Source organism: Pelodiscus sinensis, chromosome 9 (genome assembly GCF_052426305.1).
Source record: "Pelodiscus sinensis isolate ZL-2025 chromosome 9, ASM5242630v1, whole genome shotgun sequence".
In the NCBI taxonomy this organism is placed as follows: domain Eukaryota; kingdom Metazoa; phylum Chordata; order Testudines; family Trionychidae; genus Pelodiscus; species Pelodiscus sinensis.
This window is the reverse complement of record NC_143060.1, coordinates 31,398,422-31,421,657: the sequence shown is the minus strand read 5'-3', so window position 1 is coordinate 31,421,657 and position 23,236 is coordinate 31,398,422. Positions and strand designations below refer to the sequence as shown.

Here is a 23,236-nt window from a genome sequence, read left to right as displayed (position 1 = left end):
TAACCCTACTTGCAGCTAGCAGCACTGTCAATTATCCACAGTGCACTGCTCTATGTATTGATTAAAGCACTGCAATCCACAGACACAATGAGAAAGGTGTGAACACAGACAACCAATTTAATCGCAATAAGTTGTCTTTATTTTATAGTGTAGACATGCTATGAGTGGACAACCCCCACTTTAGGGTTACACTAGCATTCAGAGAGTACAGATATAATTTGTGCTTAACTTGCGTCATACACCACAACAGATTTAAGATCTCAGCCTTGGATTTTTTAATCATTGCTTTGTCTTTGAAGTACCGCTCCCATTTAAATGGAGGGTCAACTCCCATTATTTCAATTAGATTAAGATCAGTCGCCTTGTCTCTGCATTTGCTTTAGCTGTCTTTTTTGTCATAGATATTTTTTTCATTAAAATTTCTGCCCAGGGCAGAAAAAAATGCTGTGTTGCCAATCAAATTGTGAAATATTTGCATTTGTGAGGCCAACTCCTCAATCATTGCTCCTCCTCTGACAGTAAGATGACACTTTTATAGTGCGGCAGCTACTGTAGCTGGTATTCTTCTTCTCAGTCATCCAAGACTCAGAGATAACCATGCAGCAGGCTGGAGCGTGTCACCTGCCAGTAAGTTTTTAGAAGTTTTACACATTTTATCTAATCCGTGCAGTGAGAAATAGTGATATTAAATGTTAAATTATATTTCTGTGTTCACCTATTTATTTTAAAGCTGTCAAATCAGTCTAGCACAATGATCACTGGCAATTGAACATGACTTATTTAGTATCTAAAATTGAGTGGAAAATAATGTGTCCGTTTGAAGGGTAGGATGAAATAAGGTACAACTTCTAAACAGAGGAGTTTATAACCTAAGTTTTATTTTTAATCTGTAAACTAAAAAGCCATCTCATGTAAACAAAGACATTTGCTAATCACACCAAATAAAAAAATTGAATACTCCAGCTTGCTTGTTATTATTTGTGCATTTGTTTTTGCCCAGGCAGTGAAAATGAATGAAGTGACCTTCATTTTCATGCTCTGTTGTTAGTTTAAACAAATACGTTGACAGCCCAAACCTAACTGTTGTTATTGGAATGTTTATAAAATTAATCTTCTGGTTATTATAAGAACCAGATTTTTTTACAAGATTTTACTTTGAGTTCAAATCTAAGTTGACTCCAGTGAATTGGTTTGTGTCACTGTTTAAGTCATGGATTTTCCCTTTTATTTTTAGCATATTCAACAAACTTCTAATTTCACTTTTCACTGATGCTTGCAGATATTAAAAGGAGGATTTGAGGCTCTACACAGTTTTGTCTCTACCTATGATGTAATTTCCACCTTCACTCGCCAACTTAGCTTTTTCTGATGCTCCCCATCCCATCTTGTTTTCACTCTCCCCGTCTTGGATTTTCTATTCCTACATTGTACTTCTATCCTGTGTGTCTCTTTCATCCCATTCCCTGCCTTCACTGATATTGGCCCTTCACCTCTCCTGTCTCTTGCCACCTCATCCCCTTCCTTTGGTTTTTTCATTCTCCATCAGTTGTCTTCTCTCTTCCTGATTTGGGACCTTTGTTTCCCTGACTTGCTCTCGCCTTCTCCAATTCTTATCTCCTGTCATCTGAGTTCTCTTCATTCCTTCTAGTCTCCTCTTCTCCCCCATTTTCCCAGTCCCTTGCTTTCTTGGATAGGTGATTAGAGAGAGGACAAGAGGTAGGACATTCGGACAGCTGGGAATAATTGTAGTAATTGCTCCTTGCTGCACAGTGACCTCTGCAGGATCTGTGGCAGAATTGCTTCTATGCTCTGTGCTCTTCTCTTTCTCTGCCCTCCACCTCACCATACAAGTGCTAAAGCAAATGGTTAGATCAAATTCTGTTTTTAAGGTACGTCATAATATAATCAAGCACCCAGGCAAAGATACCATATGCAGCTGTTTGTCTTCCACAATAATGTCAATTTTCTTGCCATCTTTCAGTTGGTACCTTTATCCACCTGATATTTTGCCTTCCTTCGCCTGAAATGAGGAGCTAGTGGTTTCTTGATGCTGATACTGTCCAGCTATCCTTAAAAGCCAGAGAGGAAAGCAGAGAGAAAATCCTTTCTGATTCAAAATGAAGGATGAGAAGGACCTGCCTCCTTCAGAGGGTGTGGAGCAGATAATGGTGCAGTACCAATGGAAGGGATCTCATTCATTAACTATTACATTTATATGTTTTATTACATTTCTGCAGACCCATGCTGGTTTCATTCTACAGGGCTGTTTTTAAAGGTGGATATTTTCAAGATCCTGCCTTTTGAGATTTAGAGCACATCACAGGCCATTCACAGAGTATTCAACACTTTTCAGTCTCCAATGCCCAAATCTGGGGGGGACTGCAGAATGATGACCCAAAATGAAGACTCAAAGGAACGCAAGACTGCACTGTTACAACACTTTTACTTAGTCAATAACAAGCTGATTTTTTCATTATGCTCATTTTTTAAATGTTTCATTTAAAAATAATTAATATGTTAAATATACTTTATAAAACATCTCACATATATATAATATATAACTATAGAAGGCACTTTACCCTCAGGGAAATGAATTAAAAACCCCAAGGAAAAAATTATAAAATTAATCTACTTAAAACAATTTAAACCTACTTAAAATAACAATGATATTACATTTAGCTCATAGATAGATCTCCAGTCTTAAATGTCTTTGGTGAATTGCTGAATTGGTAAGTAGCATTTTCTAATAGGATACAAGTATACATGCCCTCAGGCAAAGGCCAGAAAAGTTCTGAGGACTTCCTAACTGAGCCTGGAAGGATTAGTCTTTTAATCCATTCTGATCTTGAAGATACAAGTTTCTTTGTGCAATAACTCCATATACAACTATCTAATCTAATCTGGTATTTATAAAGTACTAAATCACTATGGAATTCAAGGGATGAAATTCCAGTTTGGGATCATGGCACACTGACTGGTCTCTTCTCTCTTCTAGTTATTTTTTCACATTTTTCCTTGTGTTTTGTTTTTGTTTGATTCCCTCTCCCTCCCCCCCTCCCCCCCCCCCCGCCCGTCTCTCTGTCATTTCTATCTGTATCTATAGAGGTTTAGAGTCTTTCTTTAGCCTTGTCATTGGTAAGAAAGAGGTTGTGAAAAAGCACGTCTTGCATCATGTACTGTACACAGTTAGGCTTGGGCTGTCCTTGATTTCCTGTGGTGAGAAATTACACAGATTAAGGCAGACTGCTGACAATGCTGTATCACCAGCTCTAGGCACTGATAGTTTCATGACTTTTAATAAAATTAGGGGTTGAGTAATCCATTGAGGTGTTTTTTTCTCAGTACATAAAAAGAAAGGTATAATCAGAGCCACACAACAGTTAATATAAATTAATATACAGGTGGAGTTGTTTCTGGGGATAATTATTGAGTGTGATAATGTTTCTGGGAATGTCTTGCAAAGCTTCAAACAAATATCCCACTGAGTTATTCTTCTTCTCCTCAGCCAAACTCTGGGAGACATAGGTGTGGATTCTTGGCAAGACTAGATGGGCCAAAGAAACCATTCACTGGTCACTTCAGGAATAATCCTCTGTCACTCTAATAACAACCAGCCTGAACAGAATCACTGCTTCACAAACAAGCTTATGTCACATACAGTTCACTGGAAATCTTCCTGCTTTTGGTCTTGAGAACTGCACTAGGTGAACTGATAGTGAAGTGGAATCTTTAGCTTCATGTAGTTGAATGGGGGAAGTGATCCTGTACAGGGACCCACACTGTCCTTCTGAGGACTTTTTGCTTTTTGAAATGCCTGAAAGTTAGTACCATCATCAACTAGAGAGGAACTGTCCACATTTAAAGCAAGGGAATTGCCTCATAATTCCTTCCCATTTGGTGACAGAATTTTAACAAGCAGCCCCCTCTGAGCTTCCAGATCACTACTGAATGTTTCATTGTTAATGCTTCCATTGTTAAAGTTTCTGTTATTTTGGCGGCAGCCTCCAGTAGCAAATTTGAAGTTAGGATTGCATTTTAGAATGGGTTTAAAAGGGGGCAGTAAATTTCCACCTCTCTTTAAAAATAGGTAGCCAATAGGTGTGAAATTTCAGTCACCTTCAGTTTTTCTGCCCTTTGAATTTTCTTAACTCTGCCCTTTCCCTCAGGAAAGGATGGCAATTTTCCATCCCCCTCACCTTCAATTGCTCTTTACCAAACTACCCTCTCCCAACACAATTAAGTACTACCTCAAACACCCACAACTACCAGTGCTGGGTGAAAAAATCGGATAAAGGGATGTGTGCAGAAAGGCACAAGGGGATCGGTGCTCAAGTTGTGCGTGGTCAGTGGTGTCTAATAGTTGTGGAGATGGCAGGGTGTGTGCTTCTGGGAAGGCAAGAAGAAGCTCTGCATTATGGGGTGGCTTAACTTTACATTTCCTTAAGTTTACATCAGACAGGTTGGGGCAGATCCTCAGCAGATGGAAATTGTCACAACATGCTTTATTCCAACAAAGATTCTTCTCTCTTGTATATGATTTTGACACTGCCAGCTTTAGTTTAAGATAAAGTTCTCATTTTGTCTGCATGGGACAATGCCCCAGTGCCTGAACGGCCACATTCACTTGGGCACAGAGGAGAAGTGGGCTCCAGGATTCCTAGAAAAGGAATTAGGCAACCAACTCTCCCCCAGCTTCGTGGGTCTGAGGCATCAGCCTTCCCAGAGTAGCAGCCTCAACTCAGGTCCCTTTAAGGGCAGCACATAAAGGATGTGACTGGGTTTCTCCTCCAGGATCAGCAGAATCTTCACTCCAGGACAGAGGATAAAGTGGGCAGCAGGGGAGAACAAAAGCTGGATTTGTTTAAATCATCAGAATAGTAGGTAGCGTTGTGTTCAGTGTTTAACTGCTTGACAAAAGACTGGCAGATTTAGAAAGAAAATGCACACAGATTTTTAAAAGTGTAGCTATGTCATGCCTCAATAACTGAATATAACGGGCTAGGTTTCTGAATCAATGAAGTACAGCAGTAGTGAACATCTTGGAGTCTGAGGGCCGAATGTGGTTCATCGGGGTTCTGGGTGTAGCTCATAAGACATTTTGTTTACTATTACTCATGATTCTGCTGATTTCCACCCACAGTTTTTTTTCCCTGCTGGTATTACTAAACTGACAAAAGGGCATGTGTAGTGAGGTGCATGCTGATTGTACCCAATATTGACTGTGGTGGCCTTGTACCCCCTCTGCATTCAAAATGCTGCTTCTGTTCAATTGGCACACCCCGCAATTCTAGGTACACATGAGCAGTTAGCAAAACTCCACTATCCTAGGAGACCAGCTCAGTTGTGACAATCTTGCAGCCCATTTAAATGAAGGAGGGCCACTCATGTGGCCCACTCACGAGCCCAGGTTGCCCATTGCTGAAGTACAATTTGAGCTTCACTGAGGTTACCTGACATCCCATCACTTTAAAAGGGCTATAGAGTTTATCCCGTTCATCTTAGAATTCTTGACAGAGTTCTGTTCTTTCTTAATATTTGTTTCATTCAAGTATACACCAGGAAAGCAAAAATAATCACAATTATTTAAAATCAAAGAGAACCAACATTTCAGCTACTTCTTCTTAAACCCCAAGTGGAGCATAGGTCATCTACAAGTCTCCTCCACTTCACTCTGTCTTGAGACAAAACTTCTAACTGACTCCAGGAGTATCCCAGTTGTTGTCCTTCAATCTCAGTAGATCTTCTCCATGTAGTCTGAGGTCGTCTTCTTTTGCATTTTCCTTGTGGGTTCCATGTGAGAGTTTGACAGATTATGCTGGATGATGGTTTTCTGAGAGTGTGGCCTAATCATCCCCACTTTCTTCTCTTGATTTCAACATCAAGTGGTTCTTGTCCTGCTCTGTTCCAACGCTCCTCATTTGTGACAAAGTCTTGCCATTTGATGTGAAGGATGTTCCTCAGGCATCTGTTTATGAATGTCTGTAGCTTGTGATTTGAAGACTTTTTAGGTTAGAGACCAGATAAATTTGGATCACCTCTCCCCAAGGTAAAAGGGGTTGGCATAGGGTTAACAACCCTATCTGTAAAAAACCCAAAAAGTTACAAAAACATCTACAAAGAAACCTACAGCTACACAAGTTTTGGGAGGAGTTGGCAATTCACATGGATTGAATATGGAGCATGGTAGGGAAAGCCGAAAATTGCATCTACACCTGTTTCTAATCCCTTCCCCCTGTGTGATTCATAAACCAAACCTCCCTTTCCTTCAGTGAAGTATTTTGTATGCTTTGGAGTGCTGTGTAATTATTTGGTTCTTGTTTCTGAGGAGAAAAGAGGAAGGAAATCTATACCTAGATGCAGCTGGTGGAGATTGGCTTTTGCAATATTAGCTTTCTTTGCAGACATTTTTATAGGGAATCAGTGCGTCAGACTGAATGAACCCATACGAAGGCACAGAAACATTATCAGTGATGACATGCCCTATGCCAGTAACTGATCATGACAACTCAAATAGCGTATAACCCTGCCACCGAGATCAGCCTGTACTGAGTCCCCAGATCTAAAAACTGCTGTATCCAATCCTGTATCAACATTTTAAAAATTACCTCAACATTTCAGATCCAAATAGCCCCCAAGTTTGAAATGCTAAAAATCCTGATCCAAATTGTGTGGGCTAAGACAAGTGCTACTGAAATTGAAAACTAACTGACTCTTGCCTTTAAACAGACATCTATTGTTGCATTTCCCCATTTTTTTCTAGCAAACATTTTCTACAAAGCAATTTAATTTGCTCATGTGTATTTTGGAGACATATTTGATTCATTTACTTATTTGTTGAAGTATAAAATGCACTAGATTCACTTGCAAGCAATTGAGAAATTATGTTTTAAAGTGTGGTTCTTCTAAAAAAACCTGTAAAAATAGCACCTTCTACTCTACTGATCTGCTTGAATCCCTAACTGTATTAAGTCATATTTGTTAACTCTAGAATCTGATCCAATTTCCACGGGAGTTAATGGAAGGATTCCCATTGACTTCAATGACTTCTCATTAATTTCACCTGGCAGGCAGACAGATGGGATTAAAAAACACTAAGAAAATCCTATTAAGACTGCAGTACCAAGATAGCTCAAAAAGATTAAGCTGGATTCCGTTCCTTATGTCTCATGCACAGCATTGTTTACTAAGCTCCAACCAGTCACATCTCAGCAAACATACTGAAAGCAATGAGGTTTCATATGAGTCACTGAGGGTTCACTTTAAGGAACAGGCACCTTTATTGCTGGTGAAGATGCAACAGATGTGCTTAACATTCAGAGCCTGATTGAGTTTACTGGGTGGGATGTCATAACAAAAAAACTTGTAATGCAGAAATGATTCAAGAGATAATAAACATAAGAACCTGGCAATGCCATTTTCCAGAGCAGAACTGGAGAACCCTACTACTCTCTTTATGTACTGAGTGGATGCAATGTTTGAGAACCATGGTCCATCCATTTCCTTCTTAAAGAGTTATTGCATCTTTGGTAATGGAAGATGATGTATCTGAAAGAGCATTGTAAATGTATTGATTCTGAGTACAAATGAACCATCACTTCTCCAAAGCCAGTTGAGAGAAATGGTTTAGGTCACCAGTGCATGTCCATTGACCCTCATATCTCCAGGAAACACACCATTTAGAAGGATACTAATAGGAACAAAAAGTTGAATTCCATGAGATCTAAATTAGATTTATGTTGTAGGTGTGATGTTGGAGAGAGACGTTAGCGTGAAGCTTCCACTTATCATACTGCCAGGAGTCTGCTAACAAATCTGTCTGCAACTGTTGAGCAGGTTCTATAGATAACTGTGTAATTACAGACAATGTGAGAAAATTATATAAATTTTATTCCTTCAGTTACTTCATTTATAGTGTCTAAAGGGTGATTGTCAAAAAAATAATTAAATTGGACATGTGATTGCTTTTTTGTAATGTATACAGAAAGTGTTTTTAGGAAAAGCCCTAAAATATCACCTTCACCTTCAAAATATCAGAAATGTCTCTTCTTGTTTTCCCAGATTTTGCTGGAGTATTTGCTGACGGATTTAACTAAACAGCTGGAGGTGTCAAGCCTTTAACAAAGATGTTCTTTCTTTAAAATGCTAATTAATTATAAGAGCTAAATGTGGGTTAACTAAACAAAAGTACTGCACTGTTGTGATGTTACTATTGTACTACCCCTCCAAACCCCCCAGAATCTTCCAGAATAAACACAGAGTAAACCTCAAATGTAAGGAACAAACAGGAAAAAATTACAAAGAAAAAAATTGCTCAATTCAGACATTCTTCATACATCATAAAGCAGAAAAGAGTCAAAAAGACCAACCCCATTTTTCCTTTGAGTATTAAAAGTAGAATAGATTTCTTAAGACTCCTATACTGAACACCTTACAACACTTAGGGTATGTCTAGACTGCATCCCTCTGTCGGCAAAGGGATGCAGATTAGGCAGGTCGACATTGCAAATGAGGTAGGGATTTAAATATCCCGCACCTAATTTGCATAAAATGGCCACCGAGTTTTGCCAACTCAGCACTTTGTCCACAAAAAGTGGCAGTCTAGAGGGGGATCTGTTGAGAAAGAAAGCCTTTTTCAACAGATCCCTTATGCCTCCTGCAAGGCATAAATGTGTTTAGATCTGTCTACTCCTGCAGAATCAACACAGCACTAAGCAGAGTTTTCTTTCCTCTTTTGCATCACTGTCCGAACAGTGGACAGGGCTGCCAACAGAACTGCTGGGCCCTTGAGAAGGTGGGGGGTTGGCTACAGGCCCACCGAAGGAGCAGGGTTGGGGGGTGCTAGCCTCCCCCAGTCAGCCCTTCATCATGGCCTGGACTTTGCCTCCAGACTCCGCTGTGGAAATTTAAAGGACTCAATAGACCCCTGTGCAGAATAAGCTCCTATTAGGCCAACATTCCAACAGAGGTAATATTTGTATGTACCAGTCTTATTGGCTCAAGTGGAAGCCCCCAGCATTTCAATCCAAATGCACACTAGATTAGGTGAACGATTAAAAAGCTTATTAACTAAAGAAAAATGTATTTGAAATTATTGTAAATGATAAAGGCATCAAAATCAAAATTAGTTACATAAGGGAAAAAACTGTAAACTAATTCCTAAACTTTACCAAGCTCAGTAAGATTTGAAACCAGACAAGTTTCTCTCATCCAAAACCTTTCAGCAGTCCATAACGAACTGGAAAGCTAACCAGTTAGAACCACTCTCCCCAGCCCAATGATGCTCTTATTGTCTTATTGTCATGAGCAGAGATGGGGTAGGCGAGGTGATGAGCTGGTCACAGTCTCTCCTTTTTATACCCTGTCTCTTTGTACTGGAAAAGTCTTTGCTGGGTCATGGAATCAGCAGTTCTACCGCATATGTGTTCTGTTCACTAACTACTTTGTTTACTACTCCCCTGCTGGTGAATCACCAATTAAATGGATCATGACTGAGGCCCTATGTAATTTCTGATATTGTGGAAATTACAAATCCCTGAATATGAGCCTTTCACCACAATTTTGATTTTAATTAGTTTACTTTGCACAGTGCACATTTTTGCATACACTTTTGAGGTTTACAATACACACTTTTCTCCCATTAGTGAAGTAGAACCAGATTTATCTGAGTTGACAGCAGCTGGGGCTCAGGCAGCCAGTCCTGTGGATGTAGAGCTTGGAGGCGGGAGGGCGGTGTCAGCCCTGTACATTAATGATTGTAATATAATTGCAGAAAAATGTCTGGTCATCAAAAAAAATTGTCAAGCACAACATAATGCTCAAGTGTTATATTGTTCCAGCTAATTTTTCTTAAACAAGTAGGTCTTCTCTTGCTTTTCCAAATTACTGAAATTAATTAAGAAAGGTCCATTATGACTTTTCTGCAATTTTCTATAGCTTATCCATAACTCAGCTACAATTATCTGACAATCATCCCATAATTCAAGTAGGACCTTAGTAATGATGATTTAGCATCCTGCTGGTGTGCAAGTATGTCTTTGTCTCTGAAAAACTAGTTTGAACCTGCTTTTCTAACTTTTCCAACGTTACAGAAAAATCATTATTGTATAGTAATATCATAACTTTATACACAGTAACCAAATATATTTTATCAAGATAATAATGTTCAGCAGATGATGAGTTTTCAAATGCTACTACACAAGGCATACTTTGTACAAAATATATCAAAATCATATAGAAGTGGTAAACATAGGATATAAGGTGTTGTGTGGGTCACAGTATGTCATAGCCCTGCCTAAATATCATACCTTACCTTGTGTTTTGCCAGTCTGATACCTTTTTAGTCTCTTTTTCTTATGGGTACTTCCATTTCTCCTTCCATCCTACCTGTATGTTTGGAAATCCTTTTGACAAATCCGTATCACAGATCTATTCAAACTGTTACTTAAGATCCTACAATCTTCCAAAATACCAACCGGCCCACCCCACCCCACCTTTTTTAGATCAGTAAATATTTGTTTGCCTATAAATTGAGTAAACATATCTTCATATATTGGTAACATGAATCTTTTCTGACTACCTCTTTTCCTGGTTTATGTTATAGTCTCACTTGTGAGGCAGATTTACCACTTCTACAATAAGGTCTCTGAAGTAAAAAAGCGTCATTTACACCTTTTCTGAAGTACTCAGCTCACAGTGGACCCTGAAATAATAATTATTAATTACAATACACTAGAATATTTACTTGGTGTTGCTTGGGTCCTTAACTCACATACATTTGGGTTTTCTTCATTTAAATCATTGTTCTGAGGTGGGGCTGAGGATGACGGGTTTAGTATGCAGTCTGTCCTGGGGAGGGAGGACAATCCCAGCCCTCTTTCACAACAGCAGTTTGGGGGCAGGTGAGTAGTGCCTTTCCATAGCCCTTGCAGCAAGCAAATCTGGGGGAGGGATGCTCGTCCTCCAGCAAGGGGACAGGAACACAAACAGACAAACTCTCTGAAATATATAGTAAGTAGCTGTTACTTTCTCCACCCCTGTTCCTGCTGGCCCAATGGGGTTATAGTTGTCCCATCTCTGGCCTCTTGCTGCCCCTCTGTGATCATTCTACAGTATAATTCCCTCATATCAACTCCCCTTTCTTTTTTATGAGAAACAACAGAATTCCATGCACATCTCACTGTCCTGGCACAACCAAACCCTGACCTTGTTGTACGTTATGATAAGAGGAAGCTGTATACCAAATTTGGTGGTCCTAGCTCTTACTGTTTAGGAGGAGTTCTTAAACAAACAGACTCACAGACAGATGGATAGAGAGACAGACACACATTTCTAAAATGTATAGTAAGACTTTTAAATATTTAGGTTGTTACTAGAAATCTCAGCAGTCAAACTATAGTCAAACTATAAATATATTTTAAAGGTAAGTGGGAAAAAATGAAGACCAGAAAAATCAACTAAGTTAACATCTATTAAGAAAACCTGAGTATGTAAGTGATTTCCAGAGGTTTAGTAACTTTGAAATAGTGCAAGGCCCTACTGCTTCTGCTTACATTTTGCAGCTGTTACAAATTTGGAGAGGTTTAAAAGGATTTTGGACATCTTTTGCCTGGTTGCATTCACTATCTTCTTGGGAAGCCAGAAAATGAGAGTTTAGCTCTGAGCCAATGGTGTGGCTTAGCTCTCCTGAGGAAGGGATGGCCTGTGAGCCCAGCTACACAGGTAGACAAATCCAGAGCCAAATCTTTGTAGTCACTTAGATTTACAGCCTGGAAGGTTTCTTACTCAAACATAGGAACAATGTGCTGAGAGAGAGACATAATATCTTGTCTCATTGTTTCCTGTTCCTCCACTATGTTTTGTGTTCATTGATTGTCTCTTGTCTTATATTTAGATTGAAAAGTCTTTGGGGGCAAGGACTGCCTGTTTTTATATGTTTGCACAGTGAGGTCCTATTTCATGATTGTGGGGTAGTAACACAGTATAAATTATAAGCAACATATTAATCATAATAAGGAGTCTGATTCATCAATGTATAATTTCTGTTTTAAACTGGTGTAACTATTGATTTCAGCCTCATTTGTGACAATCCATTGATTTCAATGGTATAACAAGGAATATTAAACAGAAGTAACACAGTGATGAATCAAGTGTAATGTCCACTATGGCTTATTAAATCCACACTTGACAAATGGAAAATTTGTTCCATACAATAGACAGATCACACGTGGTATTTGTACAGTGTCCAGCAGAACAGGGCCTATTACAATTCAGGCTTGTAGGCACTACAATAAAAATGTTAAATACCACTACTACTATTAATAATTATATTTCCTTAAAATGGTTTCTTTCTTCTTGCCAGACCCTCACACCTTTCTCCTGAATGTTACCTCTCTTATTTTAATTTTCCAGGATAAACACAAAAATAAAATGCTCACCATTGATAAACAGGTGTTGATTCAGCTGAGCATGGCTCTTGCTTCCTTTATAATTGTGGTCTTCAGTAAGTAAGTAATGCATCTCTTTTCACTACAGAATGAAGACGTGGAAGTCCTGAATTCTGAGTATGGAAAGAACGTGATTAAACTCCTTCGCATTAGGAGAGAAGACAAGAAACACTTTATTAAAGAAGTGGAGGCTTGCGTGCATATTAGCCTAGATTCTGTCAATGAGTACTTGCATGGAGATAATTCTGCAGTTATCCCTACAGACACCATGAAGAACATCGTACTTGCTTTGGCAAAATGCAAAGGGGTATTTTTAAATATTTAGTATTTAGTGTTGTACTGACTGACTGGTATTTATGGTGATGCTCTGGATTGATTTGAAAAGGCCATTATACATATTTTTTATTGCCAACATATTTCAAAAGATCCTCTTTCCTCTTCCATTGCCCTGTCTTGTCCCCTTCCAAAGCTCACCTAGTTCAAGAAATTCTTCTCCGGACAAAAAGTTATGAAAATTTGGATGAGAGCAAAATTCCTATTTTCTCCCATATATTTTTTCTTGCTTTCTGCTTCTCAGTTTGATACTGAAGCTTCTTGGAAAATTTGAACTGTATCTTTTCTTTTTACAGTAATAATCTTTCATACAGAACATTGAGTTTCTCATCTGCTATTTGGTGCACAAGTGTTGATAATCTTTATTTTTGGTTTGGCTGACTTCCCCTCGTATCATGTGTCTTTTTTACATTTGGACTCCTGGGATCTGATACCTCTGAACTTTGGAAAATATTAGTCCAATTCTGAATCTTACCCTTTGAATTTGCGTCCCTCTTCAGTTTTCTGATTTAGTCTTTTGTCTGACAAAGCCAGCACTGTTCTCACACCTGTCTTCAGATAACTGTCACAGGCCAGCTGTGCACTTTATTTATTAATAAAATAATAAATATTAATATCTACCTATTATATATATCACTTTCCATCAGCAGATCTCAAAGAGCTTTACAAAGAATATAAGCATTATTACACTCCTCCCCCTCCCCCGTGAGGGGCTTCTGCTTTTCTTTTAATTTGCTAGTTCCATATAGTCTAAATATACCGAATAATGGACCAAAGTCTCAATCCCATTATGAAATATCAACTACATCCTTTAGCATGCTTCAATTTTTATCATTCAGTCACAGACAAGCCACCAGGAATGCACCAGGAAGATGATATTGCATCTTCTATGGGTCAGATACGAGTGGTGGCTTCTCTCACTCCATTTTTTCTTCCCTTCCCTTTGATATTATATTTAAGGAAAAAGAATCTCAGACAAATGTAACTCTTTAGCTCCTATTGTATCTTACAGTGCATGCTGACCTGGTGGTTAGAGAGGCTATCTTTATAAATCCAGTATTGAATGGCACCCATATCATGCACAAAATCTATTTTCGCACAAAATATGTACAGTGATACAGATGCACTGTGCATGTTATATTCTGTATGCCAATATACATTAGGTAATCGGTGCTCTCTAAAGTGTTATTTGGTTTCTTAGATCAACACTATAGAACAGTTTGCCCTTGATATCTGCAATCACCTCATTTCATCATATTCTCACGTGATGCATGTCAAGGTCTATGTACAAGAGGTACCATGGCGGCATCTGGAAAAGGTATATAAAAATATTATTGTGTTTTCTTGGATGTTTCTTTCTCATTTTTTAAGTTATACTACAATGCATTCCAGTTTTACTTACCAGTATGTGTTAAATCTGTAGAATGGTGTCCCCCATGCCCATGCCTTTATCTGTGTTCCTGAAGGGATTCGTTTTTGTGAAGCTGAACAGTGTCAAAAAGGTGAGAAAATAATTCCCAATTTTCCCTTAGCATCATTACTTTTTCCTTAACATCTCTATTCATTAAAGACAAATACAGGTTTAGAGGTAGTTTTAGGAGTTAAAGGTTTACAACACGATTAAAGATTGTCCACCGTGTTCAAACAAAGAGGCATGCTTAAAGTTTTCAGATGGGTTTGATCCTTTGTCCTTGCTCACTGAATAAAGGGTGAGAAAATAATGCAGGATCCAGGCTTATATTTATAGAGTTCTGTTACATAAACTTGCAGGACTGAACTGGCTTCTGAAAAATGACCTGCTTAAACAAATAGATTATACTATTGGCTATCGTCAGACTATTAATGATACTCTAACATTCAGTACACTCCCAAAGACATAGTAGTTTAGTCCAACTGCCCAATTTACAGTAAAACTGCAAAACCATATGAAGATGTCTTGGCTTTGCTTCTAAAAAGATGTAATTTCAGCATTACAAATGAGGCCAAACTATTAGGAGGACTTCTCCCTAGCCTCTAAAAGTGCACCCATAACTTTTTGAAAGAAATGTTTTCATGTGTAAAATGTTTGTGCACAAAATCTGAATTCCTTGCATAACCAAAACTCCTAATAAGTTCAGTGAGAGTTTTGGAGTGATCAAGAAATGCAGAATTTAAGGCTGCACCTTCATATGTAAACTAGGGTGTTAGATGTCTAGCTACCAATCTGAATCTACAAATTCCATCTCATTGCTGTGACTACCAACAAGAATGCCAGTTAGATCCAAATTTTGTTTTATGTGACATGATGAGGATGTAATGCCAAGAACTGGACTGCAATCACTAAAATGTTAATCACAATGGGACTAAAGTTTCTAGGCACTGCTGCGATGGAAACAGTAACAATAGGCTCCTCAGTACTGAACAATCATCAGAGAGTAACAAGTTTTAATTGCTACTGACTGAGGCTGTATTCAAATTCATATGCTAGAGATGAAAGCTCTGTAGCTCATTATCAGTCTTTGAACCCTCGAATCCCATTCCTGGTTCACAGGGTTGTTAGAACTGGAAGGCACCTCTATGGATCATCTAGCATGTCTCCTTGTATCTTGGCACAACTCATTTCCTTTGCAAACAGCAAAGAGCTCTGAAAGACACGTGCTGAGTGTTTTTTTTTCTAGTGTTTATACTTGTAGAACAGGCAGCATGAAAGACAAATTTCCACTGAATTTTGGCCTCAGTTTTCTGTAAAAAGAGATGTTTCTCAGCCATGGAGACATTTAACCAATGCCATAATTTTTGGCAGCATGATCAGCGCTGACTTTGGCTTCTTCATCCTTTTAGGAAAATTCCTCTCAACTTTTACATGGAAATTAAAAAAAAGAAACCTGAATGAAATTAAAGAGTTTATATCATTTGCTGAAAAAGCTCCCACTTTTAATACATTGATAGTACCTCATATTTTTCAGTTTCTAAACACTCCTCACCAAAATTTTTTATACCACATGCATCAAAACTGTGAATGATTGTGTGAAGGGGTGGTCTGTCCCTTACGGATGGTAGCAATGAGGTCAGTCCATCCCTGTTATGTGGCATGGACTTTTAAGATTTTGAATGATCTGGTGTATACATAAGGCCCTAGGAAACATTGATAAAGCAGAAGAAGTGCCAGGATAAATGGTGCTCGGGAGGAAATGCTATCACTCCACTCTGTTTCTAACAGCCCAGAAGCTTAGCCGAGTGGGTGGGGACAAACTGGGTGAAGAGAACGCGCATAAATTCTGCCTCCTCCCTCATAGCAAGGCAGACAGGCAATGGAGAAGGCTGGCCTACTGAACCCTCTGAGCATGAGGACTAATTGGAGAAAAAGAGGCAGCTGAGGGAGAAGATGGCTAGGGCTCTACAGCTGGCTAAAGTACAACCTAGATTCAACAAGGATAGCTGAGGGACTGGCTTCCTAATGTGATCCAGGTCATAAAGTAACTCTCTCCCATTGTCTGTTGATGAACTAGGAGAAAACACTTCAGGAGCAGGTTGCATTTGCATGCCAGCGATGGGCTAATATCAGGCTGTGTGTCAGATCTGGTTCCCCAGGGGTGGTCCTTGGTGGGCCACCACCTTTATATTTACCTGTGCTTCTGCAGACACTAGTGATTGCAGCTCCTGTTGGCCACGGGTCACTGCAATGGGAGCTGTGGGAAATGGTGTCCTGGTCCATGCCACTTCTCGCAGCTCCCATTGGCTAGGATCGGTGATCTGCAGCTAATGGGAGCTGCAAGCACCTGTACCTGCAGAGATAGCAGCAGTGGCCTGCCAGGGGCTAACCTTGGCAAACCCTTGTTGTTTGATTGATCACCACTGGCATAAACATACTTGCTTTGTCTAGATGATGAGCAGACATATTGGCTTTGCCAAAGTGATCAATTTTGGCTGTTTTGGATTAAAACTCACCATTGTTTTGATTGAAGAGGTAATGAAATGTTATCCACATTGTACAGCTAGAGGGTAGAAGAACTGTACTTAAAATGTCTCTATAGAAGGGGACATCTTTACTTGAATTTCACCTACAAGCAGAGATAGAAATGCCAAATCCAAGTGAAAGTGAGGGGGATGGGTTAACTGGCGGTGCAGACTTTGTATAATGAATCCTAGACACTGTTGGAACCTTTCCTACTAGCATTTAAAGACAGAGCTGATCATACTCAGCCTGGAGTCTGCATTTCTGGTCAACGATCACTAGAGTTGAAATCACAGATGAGCAATTTTGGGGGCTGAGCCTTAGACCCAGTGTGTGGGCAATGTTGTACTGAAAGATAAAACAGAGGATGCAGCAGAACTGATACTTCTCACTGTCCTCTGATACCACTAAGAAGTGGGCTAAGCAATGTAACCTTAGAACACAGCATCACAGCTAGAGGAAGAAGTGACAGCAAGCAGCAGCAGAGATGCAGAGAGCAGCAATAAATGTGGTAGTTTTTATCAGCAGTTGCTGCCATTGTGACCTTGAGGGGCACGCCCTCCACACCAGATCCCAAGGAGGAAAAAGAAGAGGGCTAGGGAGCATGTGTTTGGCAAGATCCTGCAAGCCAGTGCTGCATCAGACCACAAACTAAGGGTCTGGAGGGCCAAGATGGCAGGCAGCATGACGCAAGAGACAGTGGAGAGGAGAAAGGCCCAGGAAAACCAGGACATAATAGGTTTTCCTCAGGGAGCAAACCCAAATGCTTTTCCAAACCTGGACTGACATACAGATCCAAAAATCCTGGACTCCCTACCCTTTGCAATCCTGAGAGAACTCCATTGTAGCAGCTCTTTGCATACTCCTACATTTCATGTGCAATAACTGCCACATCCTTATTCCTACCATTCTGCGTGCCTACCACAAGGAAAACTACAACTTCATGTACACTGACATCTGAGAGCCACAGCTGGCATATGTGTAGGCACCACCGATTGTATTTGTACACTGAAATGGACAGACATATTAGCCGCCTTTCCAGTTTCAAAGTCCCACTCTTAATACATGTTCAGAGTTCATATTGCATTGCCTGCAGTTTTTGGCTCATGGTGTTTCTGCATTGTTTTTTTCCATGCAATGATTTTCTATTTTTGGAAAATAAAATTGTCATTAATAGTACACAGCACACATTGCACAGTGCACTGCAGTACTCAAAACACCCAGTACTTGTAACGTACAGCAAGAACCACATCACTCAAAGGCTCGGGACAAACAGTCCGAGCTGTAACGGCACAGCAACCCCCAAACAAGTCTTAACAGCAACCAAAGCTCAAGTCACGGAGAACAGTTTAGCTGACTATTAATGTGGTACTTCTGCGTCCTGTATTTGCAATGTTCATGAGAACAGTGCAGAGTTCAGTGGGACCCATGCTTCTATCAGAGATGGTAGAAAACAAAAAGTGCCACAAGGATTTGTGGATTTTAATAATAAGCAGCAAAACTTATGGGTTATGCATAGCATTATGGAGTGGGGAGACTTGCATGCTGGGATCTTGATCCCTAGTTCCCAGTGATCCATAAACAAGTCATTTCTGCCTTGCAACACATTACAAAAATGCCCCAAAAGGCAGGTACGTGGCACACTTCACATTGCATTGACACAAGAACTTCTGGTGAGTATGTGCAGTGCTAGTGCAAGCTGCCAAGTATGCACTCATGAGTGAAGTGCTAACTTTGGTGACTGTATGCTGATGTACATTGTGTGAAATAAAGTTTGCAGTGTAGCTATGGCCTCCCTGCATGAATAGGAGCTGATCTTTTCTTTCTAATATTTTTGGATCACAGGTTGCCCACTTGTTATCTCTGGAATTAAAGAGCTGAAACTCAAGAAAACAACGCAATCTGGATTCCAAGGCTTCCATAGGGACAAATACACCACAATTCCTGATCGGAGCGACAGGGTTTTAAGTGCAGAACTATTCTGCAAGTGGTTCTATGGCAAGTGCCAAGATATTGACTTTGACTGCATATGGTATGTACTGAACTGAATTATAACTGCTGGCTAATGTATTATACTAGACTCCCTCTAAAGAAAACCCAAAACAAAACAAAGAACCTTCCATGTGCTGTAGGCACTGCAAGGACGGTGCTCTAAAAGCAAGGCCAGGTTGCTTTGGGTTACAACTAAAATTGCCTTATTTAAATTCCCCGGGCCTGAATTTCACAGTTTCTGAGCACTCATAGCTCCTTCTGACGTCAGCTGAAGTTGTGAGTGTTCAGTACTTTTGAGGCTGAATGCTAAATTGTCTTTGGTGTAAACTGGCATTGCTCCAGTGTCGAGTTCTGCTAACTTACACCAGCTGATGATCTGGGCAGAACAGTTCATATTTGAACACAGACCACTTTGGTAAAATATGTTAAACAACTTAAATAAAAGGCTGGTTTGCAATATTAAGGGTTGGGGGATAGGAGTGGGATGGGGGATTGGTAAGGATAGGGCTTAGAACAAACCCCATGTTATATTGTTGTTAGAATAAATACAGAAGAAATGAAAATAAAGTATTAAAGATAAAAACAAGCCTACAGGCAATTAATCAAATGTTTCATCAGTAATTTTAGATCTTTTCTTTCATTCAATATTTTTAAGGGACACTGTTCATGAGTGTGTCCTTGAGGCATTTTCTGGGCCCCCTGAGTGTGGGCAATACTCACCCTCACACCAGAAGACTGTCAACAATATTCAGATGCTCATCCTGGGAAGAGTTCCACAGGTATCTCTTTCACCATTCAATATAGCTCATAAAGCACATACAGTTATAGGGTCCACTGAAAAGTTCAGGCTGAATCCATTTGTCTAGATCACCTAAGTAAACATGAAGCTTCCTGAAGATGCAGCTAGCTGTTTTGGGAAAATGAGAATGCTCACGAAATGCCAACCTGTGAAGTACAGCACCTCCTGTGAAGACAATGAACATAAAGGGCATTCCGCTTTACCCAGGAAAATACTCAGGGTATGTCTACACTACAGCACTAATTCGAACTAACTTAATTCGAATTAGTTAATTTGAACTAAGCTAATTCGAACTAGTGAATCTAGACCTAAAAACTAGTTCGAATTAGCATTTTGCTAATTTGAACTAGCATGTCCACATTGAGTGGACCCTGAACCAAAGTTAAGGCTGGCCGGAAGCTGTGCCGGCAGGGCACCAGATTAGGACTTAGAGCGTGGAGCTGCTGTCTCAGGCTAGCTGAGGGCTGTGCTTAAAGGGACCTGACCCCCACCCTGGACAGACAGTTCTCAGGGTTCCCCACTCGCTTGTCTAACTCAATGAGGGACAGCAAAGCAGTCCTGGCTTGGAGTGCCCTGAATGCCCACACTCGGCACATCACAGCACTCGGCCATCAGCCCGGCTGCACTTGCTGCAGGCTGCCATCGGGGGGAGGGGGGTCAATCAGGGGGCTGCAGGAGAGCTTCCACCCCGAGGAGCCAACAGAGCCACCCCAGTCCTCCCCATCGGGGGCTCATACCCCATTCCTCCCTCACCTCCTTCCACTTACCCCTCTCTAGCCCCCCTTCCTGATGTACAAAATAAAGGACACGTGTGTTCAAAAATAGAAACTCTCTTTATTGAACAAAACTCGGGGCGACTGGGAAAAGGAGGTGGGAGAGGGGGAGAGAGAGTGGGAGAGGGGAGGAGGAAACCTGGGAGGAGGGAGCTGGAAGGGGGAAGCCAGGGGAAGAAGGAGGAGGGGAAGTATTGAACTATGGTATGCCATATCTTCAGTACTATGTACAGATGTGATCTCCTCACCCCAGAAAAGATATTTTGGCCTTGGAAAAAGTTCAGAAAAGGGCAACTAAAATCATCAGGGGTTTGGAACAGGTCCCATATGAAGAGAAGCTAAAGAGATGGGGGCTTTTCAGCTTAGAAAACAGGAGACTGAGGGGGGATATGACTGAGGTCTATAAAATCATGAGTGTGGAGAGGGTGCATAAAGAACAGTTCTTCATTAGTTCCCATAATAGAAGGACTAGAGGACACCAAATGAAATTAATGGGTAGCAGGCTTCAAATTAATAACAGAAAGTTCTTCTTCACAAAGCAAATAGTCAACCTGTGGAACTCCTTGCTGCAGGAGGCTGTGAAGGCTAGAACTATAACAGAGCTTAAAGAGAAGTTAGATAAATTCATGGAGGTTGGGTCCATGGAGTGGTATTAGCCAGGGGGTAGAAATGGTGTCCCTGGTCTCTGTTTGTAGAAGGCTGGAGATTGATGGCACAAGACAAATGGCTTGGTCATTGTCTTCGGTCCATCCCCTCCAGGGTACATAGTGTTGGCCGCTGTCGGCAGACAGGCTACTGAGCTAGATGGACCTTTGGTCTGACCCAGTACGGCCATTCTTATGTTTTTATGTTCTAAACTCAGGGCTCAGGGTCAGCAGTCTCACTACTTAATTCGAACTAGGCGTTAGTCCTTGTAGAATGAGGTTTACCTAGTTCGAATTAAGTGCTCCACTAGTTCGAACTAAGTTCGAACTAGCGGTTTGTATGTGTAGCGCCTATCAAAGTTAATTCGAACTAATGGCTGTTAGTTCGAATTAACTTTGTAGTGTAGACATACCCTTAGATACAAAAGTGAAGAATACTACAGCATAATGTTCAAATGTTTCTAAAATGGTCCTGTTTTACACACTCCGCTCCCCTTTCTTTTGTACCTTTCAACTATTTTTCTTTACAACACATGGAAACTTTATCAGATTGTCATGCTAGAAAGTATGGTGACAAACTGACTTTCTGATTTGTATCATTTCAGATACAGGAGACTGAAGTCACCTTGAACAACTTTTATTATAATGTTGTAGACCTGCAGAAATTTGGATTGACCAATGACAAGGAGGTGAGGAAACTTCAAAAATATTAAATGCAAAGGGTCATCTAAAAAGCCCAGCCCATTAGAGATGCTTCCTTTGCACCGCTCTGGGTGGTGTAAATCAGCCATAAAAGCTAGCTTCACAGGTTCCTATGATTTCCTCTTGAGATGTAGGGCCACTGTGTTGAGGGTATGGTGAAGGAAAGGTGATGTGGTCAGAGCACTGCTGCACTCCAGGATCCCTGCTAGGTATAATTTAGACCTGGGCACAACTCCAGGATAGGAGGGGGACAAGGGAGGATGCTATAAATCATCTGTTTCCCTCCTCCTCATCTGCTCAGAGTGGTGCCCAGGTTGGCTTAAGGATCTGGCCTGATGAAATTACACTAAAGTGTAAATCCTTTTATAAATGAAGACAATCAGACTGTTTGACTTTATGATTGCCACTTTTGATAAATGAAGTAGTGTTCCCGTATTCTGTTTTCATCCCCCAAGATCTGGGTCCCCTTTCCTCACTACTTTTACACTGAACCCCTTTGAATAGCTAGTATAGATATGCTACTGTCCACATTTAAATTTGAAGCAAAATCTCCCATTGACTGCAAAAGGGGCAGGAATGGTACCTGGGGGCTTGATCTTTTGAGATGTGGAGTGCCCTCAAGCTTCTATTGAATGATTTTATTTCTATGATCTCTCTGAATGGGTACTCTGGTTGGAGGTGAGTTATTCATGTATGTGTCATTTCTGTTCAGGTTCTGATCCCGGTGGACATTCCCTATGCTTCTTATACATGCACTCTCGGTAGGAAGAAGTGCTTCAAAGAGCAAGCCTGAAATGCAAGAGATAAGCAGCATGTCAATTGGATGGATGTTTTGACAAGGGACCAACTAAACATGGGATCCATTCACATAAATAGGACAAACTTACTTTGTGGCTTTCTTTTCTGAATGTATCCATTCCATTCATTGATCTGACTTTTTCCCCTACAAATTGCAGAGCTTGGAATGTTGAAAGGTGCCTGAGGAATTCAGATATCCAATTCCTACTAAATCTCAAAAGAATTTGGGTACCTAATTCCCTTGAATTCCTTTGGAAATCCCAGCCAGAAACACTGAAGTCAGTTAATCAGAAGACAACTATTTTAAGTTCCAGATAATTAGTCAATGTCTGTAATGTGCTTTGCATATTTAAACTCCCAAATAAGTTCAATAAATTATTTACGAATCTTCATGCATTAATGCATTCCTCCTTTTAACATTAGTATTCATTTATGGACATGAGATCACATTTTTAGGTAGAGTAAATGGTAGGACTTTAATGGACTACAGTGATTCCCACACCTGAAGATCTTGGCTCACTAGTATTAAATTAGAGAAGTATTACTTATATTACCAATGTAAATGCAATTAGAGATTAATTTCTTCATGAAGCAAATGAAGAAATAAAATCACATTCTACCTACTTATATATTATCCTATTATAATATTAATAGTACAAAGATTGACTAATTTTCATTTAAAGGTTCTTGTTAGAAGGCTGCTGCACTGTTGCTCATCAAACAATCAGCTATGGGGATTATGCAACTGTATAATTGCTTCTGTGTTAATCATTCAAATGCTTACGGTATTTCTGCGGGATTATTTGTGTCTTGGTCTT

At 40.1% G+C, this 23,236-nt stretch overlaps 1 protein-coding gene across 1 annotated transcript; it reads left to right on the top strand.

Annotated features, from left to right (window-relative positions):
• Nucleotides 1-500: 500 nt before the first annotated feature.
• On the top strand, nucleotides 501-22,808 carry LOC102453977 (uricase-like). Its single transcript, XM_006120289.5, has 8 exons — nucleotides 501-627; nucleotides 12,532-12,750; nucleotides 13,978-14,094; nucleotides 14,200-14,278; nucleotides 18,556-18,742; nucleotides 19,358-19,481; nucleotides 21,524-21,607; nucleotides 22,333-22,808. Exons 1-8 carry the CDS (start codon nucleotides 598-600, stop codon nucleotides 22,411-22,413), a joined length of 921 nt encoding a protein of 306 aa, XP_006120351.1. The 5' UTR covers nucleotides 501-597; the 3' UTR covers nucleotides 22,414-22,808.
• Nucleotides 22,809-23,236: the final 428 nt, after the last annotated feature.

Coding starts and splice junctions, on each gene's coding strand:
- LOC102453977 (XM_006120289.5), top strand. CDS start 598: ATGCAGCAGGCTGGAGCGTGTCACCTGCCA. Junction 14,095..14,199: donor CATGGCGGCATCTGGAAAAG/GTATATAAAAAT, acceptor TTAAATCTGTAG/AATGGTGTCCCCCATGCCCA. Junction 19,482..21,523: donor TCCTGGGAAGAGTTCCACAG/GTATCTCTTTCA, acceptor GTATCATTTCAG/ATACAGGAGACTGAAGTCAC.